The sequence below is a fragment of the Corvus moneduloides genome, chromosome 3, assembly GCF_009650955.1.
Source record: "Corvus moneduloides isolate bCorMon1 chromosome 3, bCorMon1.pri, whole genome shotgun sequence".
Classification (NCBI taxonomy): domain Eukaryota; kingdom Metazoa; phylum Chordata; class Aves; order Passeriformes; family Corvidae; genus Corvus; species Corvus moneduloides.
The window spans coordinates 11,021,025-11,028,559 of record NC_045478.1 but is presented as its reverse complement, the minus strand read 5'-3'; the positions used below and the strand labels follow the sequence as shown (position 1 = coordinate 11,028,559).

The following is a 7,535-nucleotide window of genomic DNA, read 5'->3' as shown; positions in this document are numbered from 1 at the left end:
TTTCATTAAGGGTCCATTAAGGATTAGTCTACTCTGGAATGAGGGCTGTAATTTAGTTATGATTACAGGAATGTAATCTCTTTCTGACAATGGCTCTTATTTCCACAACATTTCAAAAGAACAATACCAAGTACATGGTAGAAGTATGGCCTGCCATGCACAACTGGGACTTCCTATTCTGCATCTCCTATTTCAGTACAAATCCACCTCTGCTGTTTTGAAGGCAAGTGCACATCCTATGTAGGCCATTCAGTCTAAAAATTACATCTGTCTCTGCTCTTCAGGTAGTTTCAGCGCAGTTTTTCAGTGCAGTATTTTCAGGCTAATCATCCTCTCCATTGTCCACCTTTGCATGCAAGGCTTTTCTTGCAAGAGGTGTACACACATTTCAGTAGAGGAACAATGCAGTAGTGTTCCTTTAGAATTGCTCTGGTAGTATTGAAACACAAACCTGATTTTGGCTCAGCTTCTTTGTAACTCTTTACAGAGAAGTTAATGAACTCTTCCATTCTTCAGCTACCTGTTAAAGGTGCTGCTTGCAGCCATTTACAGGTATTTAAAATGAAAATGTGAAATGCATCACTGAAGACCAAAGCAGGACTTCCTTAAGTGTGTAACACAACTCCCTCTGCATCACTTAGAGAACTTTGTTCAACACTCACAGTGTGCTTTGACAACACATCCACCTCTACACCTCGCCTTACAGTAAGCGGTGCAAAGTTCAACCTGTTATGTGGTTTTACAAACCTGCTCTGCTTTGTACCTTGCCTTCTGATTTTCTGGAATGCTGCTTTCTGCCCTACCCATGTCACCTGCCCAGTATAGACTCTTGCTGGGGAAGGCGAAGGCAAGATCAAGTCCACTCCACTGTGCAAAAGCTAAAGTATTCTGAGAGTCTGAGTAAACAATCACAGAAAGTATTTTAAAAATTTAGTTGGTCACCACCTGAAGTGCAGAACTGATGTATTTATAACTAAGGAACTATTGAATACATAATTTATTATTGATTCTCCTTCGAGTAATAGTAACATAGATCACTCTAAATCATTCTTCCATTTTTATACTATATATCTTAATAATGTAGACCAAAACAAAAAGGCATAAATGTTAATATGAAATCGTAATTTATATGAATTAAAAAAAAAAAATATCAGTACAGACTCACGCAAAACTCACGTATTTCTTTGGAGCCCATTTTATCTCTACAAACCCCAAGCTCCCTAAACCAACACACGGGTTCATCTTCTGCTTTGAAACCAGGCTACTGCATCAAGGCTGCTGGTTTCTGATACATCTCCCACAATAAATGAATGAATCCTATGTCTTCTTTTTAAAAGATTTTATTAAAGAATATTCAGTCAGCTGTATGAGACATTTATTGAACCTCATTACTGAGTTAAAGTGCCATCAGTTGAGCCAAACACACTGAGCAGCTTATTCACTTCGGTCTCATTTGCATGAGGTCTTACACAGTTCATGCCATGCAAAGCCCTGCCAAGGCCATTACACATTTTGCAACTACCCTTTTAATGAAACCCAAGGCTTCAAGAAACAGCAAGTTCAACACACATGGAAATAAAAACACAACTTGCACAACCAAGTATACTTACACACTGAACAGCAGCAACATCATCACTAAAAATATCTGACTTTGTGCTTCACAGCAAAACCACGCACGGCTCAACAGTTCTGTTCACTGAACCATGGGGCTGACAAGCCTTTGAAAGGCACTCAGAAGCCTCAACAATTATAGTGCAAGATATCAGGAAAACTCTTTATTCCATTTTTCATTGTGATGGCTCAAAAAGAGATGACTAAGACTTATTTTCAAATAATTTTTTACAGAAGTGTTTCACCATCAGTACCCTGCATTGTCCAGCCAGACATGTAATGACAAATATGCGTATATATTGCTAAACACAGTTCTGCCTTATTTGTAAAATATGAGTTTCTAAGCAGATTTAACCAGAAATTATATTCACACCCACAAACTTTATTTCAGATTTTTTCTGAATGCCTGTGTCTATTGAAGATTGTCTTTTATTTCAAAACAGAGTTCCAACATAAATCACTCCCTTATTTGATACTTACTGAGCAAAATACCCTGTATTCCCACAGCATTTAAAGTGAGAATTTCACTGTTGCCAAAATGCATTGCATAGCTATCTGCCTTCTTTTTTGCAAACACTCCCTGGCACTTACTTCAGTAAGCCAACCATCACTTCACTGATATCCCACAATTTTCTTGCAACCAAGTCATCCATGGCTTTGGGCAGGAGTTCTTCCTCTTTGCAGTCTCCAAAATACTTTCCTGACACACCTTCAACATCAGGAGAAGAGGCCAAATAAATAGATGTCTGGGCTCCTTCCAGAGGCGTTTTGAAGAAAGCCCATGACACCAAGTTGAACAGAGGTTTGGCCAGCAAAGGAATATTCACATGCCTGCCTAGATTTGTTCTGACAATCCCAGGATGAAGCGAGTTCACGGTGACTCCTGTCCCTTCCAACCGACGGGCCAACTCCCTGGCAAATAATATGTTAGCCAGTTTACTTCGGCTGTAACAAAAGCTTTTATTGTAGCTTATTTCACTGTTCAAGTCTTCAAAGTTGATCTCTCCATATTTGTAAAGCTTTGAGGATACTACAACAATCCTGCTAGGGGCAGAATTTTTGAGGAGGCCCAGAAGAAGGTTGGTGAGCAAGAAGTGGCCCAAGTGGTTTACACCAAACTGCATCTCAAAACCATCCTCCGTCTTCATGTATGGACACTGGAATATGCCTGCATTATTTATCAGAACATCCAGCCTTGACTCTTCCTTTAAATAGGAAAGAAAAAAAATCATTCAGTTTTAGAACTCTCATGTAAACATTATTATGCTTCAATTTCTCACTAAGCATCGTTAAAAAAGAAATAATTTCATTCCTATTTTTCTGAATTGTAGCTTTCTGACACTTTCTTAAAGCACTACTGAAAAAAAACCACCTTTAAGTTGAACTACCACTAAACTGTGCACTTGACCCCAGCAAGACCTGAGAGTATGTCTGTATCAACCTCTAATGCAGGCAAAGAACACAACCATCTGCTTCTCTAAGAGCAGCTTTTTCTACAGCAATTCAGTGATAAATTACCTTTGTGATGTATTTTTTTACTCTTTAAAAAGCAACCTGTCTTTTGCACTGCAAAAGGCCACACGTTAATTTATGGCAAATCTCTGCTACAGCAGAGGGATCTAGTGTGCAAAGACATGCAAACATGGAACACAAGGTGTTAGCACAAAGAAGTAACCTCAGGGCTGAAGAGCCATTACACTGTAGACCCATCATCTCACCTGGATGATATCACGAAAAACTTTGCCAAATAATGTTTTCATGATTTTAAACTTGTCTTACTTTAAAACCAGTACACATCACTCTGCTTCTTGGTGAGAACTATGTAGCAGGACTCATAGAAAAGTAACATTCATGTTTCATACAATTTGAGTCCAATAGGTCTACTCAGGAACTAAGGAACAGAGGCTTGAAATATCTAGGTGCTCAGCACATGAGATTTAATGGATCAGAATTCTGGTTCAGGTCAGTAAAAATCAGTCTCAAGGATGTATGTTACACTCTCCAGGATAAGAAAATATAAGTAATTGACAGAGGTGGCACTGATAATTTAAATATATGAATCATGCACTTCATGCACCAGAATCCACTCAAAAGAGGTCTCCAATTTACCCAAAACTGTAACTTAAAAAAACCCCAAAATCTATGAATTAAAGAAAGCTGCTTAAGTAAGCTTTGAATTCAGCACCCTTACCCACCTCTAAAAAAAGACTGTGAGAGCACAATTTATGCTTGCATGAATCAAAGGCAAAGGTATTCATTTTCTCTAGAAAGAGCACTGGGAGTTTTCTTTGCCGTTAATTCTTTAAACCCCATGCAAGGACTGGAAGACAAGCTGAGACAATCTTGGGCCATTGTGATGATAAAAATAGAGAACCTCATAAATGAATTCTGCACCATTTCCCTTTTATTTCACCGCCATTAGCAGAAAAGATACAAAGAGAGCAAAAGCCAAATCTGCACTTGGCATTCAGTTAAAGGTGCTGGCATCTGATCACTCAAAACTTCAAGTACTTCAATTTCAGACTGATTTTCATGAAACTTGTGACTGCTTAGTGTTTCAAATAATTGTGTCCCTCAGGCGTGATCCAAAGAGCACCAAACTCACTTCTCTTCACCCAAAGGGACACAGTGGTCAGTCACTATCACTAAATCAGGACAGGAGTGAAGAAGTACTGACTGCAGATCTGCTCACTGAAGTGATCCTTCTTTCTCCTTTAGAGAATAACATCTGACTGAAGGATTTAATTTGCAAGACTTACACTCCAGCAAGACCTCCAAATGTGCTATTTTCTGGAAGTCCTAAATGTAATAACTTAGAGTGATGTGATCAATGCCAAGCAGGCAGCTATGACAACCAAGTGCAACAGAGTGCACAAAACATTGCTTTAATGGGCAATGCTATTCCTTGCAGCCTCTAAGCTCACTTTCACTTTCTCCCTTTTCCCACGGAACCCTCCAACATCTCAGTCTTTTTTTTTTTCAGTGAGACTAAGGAATGAGAGACAATCACTTTCAGTTATGCAAAGTAAAGCTCCCATGGCTAAGTAGTGGGAGTGCCTTGTCTCCCCATCCTACCAACATTTACATCTTCTTTATGTCAAACGAAAAACCACAAGAACCCCCAAACAAATCCCAAAACCACAGCTCCAAAAAGGACTCGCAAATAGGGAAGGTAAATAACAAGAACTTGGGTGGAACAGCTCTTGAAAGTTATCTCTTGAACTCGCATCCCTTGTCAGTCAGGTGCATTCAAATTACAATGCAAGCATCAGCAATACTGTGCAGACAGCACACCCTCTTTTCATTTATCCATTTCTCACTTAAAAGCCACTCTGATATTTTGAACTATAAAATATGTAATTCTTAAAAGTTAAACATTTAAAGTCATGTTAAAGAAAGTTAAAGTATGTCTCTTTTTTTTGCTGTGTGTGTATCACACAAATTTTAACTCCTTTCATGCATGCAGGTTTTTCCACAACATTGAAGGAACATTAGAGCTTACCACCGGATTCATATATATGAAGGATTCATACATACGAATATGTATGTCTACCAAGTGCCTCACTAGAGAACTTAAAACTTGACACTTTTAAAAAAGCAGTTTGAAAATTAATGCAATAAAGTCCCTCTCTGGTTTCTCCCTCTCATCTGAGCATCTTTTAAGCACTTAACAAGCACATCTCTGAGCAGCAGCAGGACTTATTAAGCCTACCTTCCCATGACTTCATGTCTCATGGCTTGACTAGCTAGATGTGGTGAGATCAAAGTCCCAAAAGATGATTTCTGTGGGAATGAAATAATGCCTCCGACAGTGCTTCCCTCTGCTCTACATATCTAGTGGCACTTCAGTCAGGCAAAGCAACTGGATGTCCCTATTCTCCTTAAGCTCAGGTTTTCAGGGAATCTGCAAATACTTTATATGTTCAAAAATGTCTGTCGACTAGATTCTGCTGGTGGTGGGTGAGAGATTTAAAGTCCTTGGGGGTTGCAACCTAAGGAGGCAGCAGAAGGATGTCTGGAGCACGTGAACAGTGCACCTGTCAACTTTTATTTTTCTGGTGACAAAGCTGAGCTGTAACACTAATTTAAATCGACAAAGGTTAAAGCTAGTTAATTCAGAGAGAAAGGAAGAAAAATCATTTCTCACACAGAGACAAGCATTTCCTTTCCAGAACAGAAAAGGTCTAGAATATTTTGCACCAAAACAAACTATCAAGAAGTTCATGCTTCCAGGCGCTAATTCACGGCCAATTTGCTTACACCCTCCTCCTAAACCCTGCGGTGACCTCGGGGACTTCCCCCGTCCCCCGAGTGCGCTGCCGGCAGGAGAACAGCCTCCTGCAACCCACACGGAAACCCGGGCGCCAACACGGAGCGCAGAGGCCGCCGCCATCACCGCCCAGCCCGTGCGTGCCGGGCGCTGTCCGGGCGCGGGGAGAGCAGCGCGGTGACCCGGCCGTACCTGCAGGACGCGGTGGCAGAAGGCGCGCACGGAGCGCAGCGAGGCCAGGTCCAGCTCGCGGACCACCAGCTCGCCCGCGCCGTCCGCCTGCTCGCCCACCTCAGCCCGGATCTCGCGGGCCGCCCGCTCGGCCCGCGCCCGGTCGCGGCAGCCCATGATGACGCGGGCCCGCATCCGCAGCAGCTCTGCCGCCGCCGCCCGGCCCAGCCCGCTGTTGGCGCCGGTGATGATGACGGTCTTGCCCCGCATGGAGCCCCCGCGCACGGGCCGCGCCGCGCCCCACAGCCAGCGCCAGGCGGCCACCAGCAGCCCCGCGCCCAGGGCCAGCGCCGGCAGCGCCGCGGCCATGCTGGGCCCGGCCGAGCCGCGCGGAGCCTGCTGGGACCTGTGGTTCCGGGCGGCTCGGGAGCCTGCGCGCTGCCTGCCGGGCCGGGCGGTGCGCCCGCCGCACGCTGCTGACGGGGCGGGGCGGGCTGCGGCAGCTGCGGGGTGTGCTGCCGTTCCGCCGGACCGGGACGGGCTCGGGGGAGAAATCGAATGCGGTTCGACAGGGGCAAATGCAGGGTCCTACACTTGGTGGGGAATAACCCCAAGTACCGGCACAGGTTGGGGGCTGACTGAACCTCATTAGGTGTTGGCACTGAAGCTTTTGGGCGGCCCCTCAGCTCTGCCAGCTTTGTTTTGAATCCTTAACCCCAAATCTGTTTTCAGCCATAGACTTAATCTCGTGTTTTCAGACACTGTTACTAATCCCAGACCGTGATGGTCCCAGCCAGGGCAGCATGAACTCATTCAGGGAGTCATGAGTAGCCACTGCGGTTCCCCCACTAAAAATCCTTTTCACCCTAGCCATGCGAGAGTCACTGGTGGAAATGTGCAGAGAGAGAATTAAAAGGTAACTGAATTTTGATCAGGAGCAATGTAAGTTAAGGAAAATAAAAAGGTGTTTAACAACAAACAATTCAATACTGGAGTTCAGTGCAGATTTAGGGATAAGATAGAGTCAAAGAAGACAGAACAACATAGATTAAGAGAAGTTTGTGATCAGGACCTAGGGGCCAGCATGCAGGGGAATAGAGTAGAGGGAGACAATAGTATGTGGGGGGGACAAGAAACAAGCTTGACTTGGCTGATAAGGAGCATGTCTGTTCTGAGTCAAGACTTGTCATGTTTGGGGAAATGACTTAAGAAACCCAAGAGAAAACCCATGAGCCTTTAATCAAGTTTCTTGCGGCTTGTCTGGACGTGACAACCATTTGCAATAACAAGCTCCCCTTAACTGTCACATGTTGGTGCTACCTGCAGGCTGTCACATGGCTGCAATCTGTTCTGAGGCTGACCTCAGCTCATGTTACAGCAGCAGAAACATAGCAGATTCTTCTGGAAGTATCCTTACCATGTGTTTTCTGACTGTCTGTCACACTATTAGGCAGTTTAAGGGCTGTACAGGCAGCACAACATC

At 43.7% G+C, this 7,535-nt stretch overlaps 1 protein-coding gene across 1 annotated transcript; it reads right to left on the bottom strand.

Annotated features, from left to right (window-relative positions):
- Positions 1–1,322: 1,322 nt before the first annotated feature.
- Positions 1,323–6,428, bottom strand: RDH14 (retinol dehydrogenase 14). Its single transcript, XM_032104097.1, has 2 exons — positions 6,074–6,428; positions 1,323–2,816 (listed from the first exon to the last, which is right to left on the bottom strand). The coding sequence occupies exons 1-2, from the start codon at positions 6,419–6,421 to the stop codon at positions 2,199–2,201; spliced, it is 966 nt and encodes a 321-aa protein (XP_031959988.1). The 5' UTR covers positions 6,422–6,428; the 3' UTR covers positions 1,323–2,198.
- Positions 6,429–7,535: the final 1,107 nt, after the last annotated feature.

What these genes read in the sequence shown, in the direction of transcription:
- RDH14 (XM_032104097.1), bottom strand. Translation starts at nt 6,421, where the DNA reads ATGGCCGCGGCGCTGCCGGCGCTGGCCCTGGGCGCGGGGCTGCTGGTG. An exon ending in TCTGCCACCGCGTCCTGCAG is followed by an intron (nt 2,817 to 6,073) that starts GTACGGCCGGGT and finishes TCCTATTTAAAG; the next exon opens with GAAGAGTCAAGGCTGGATGT.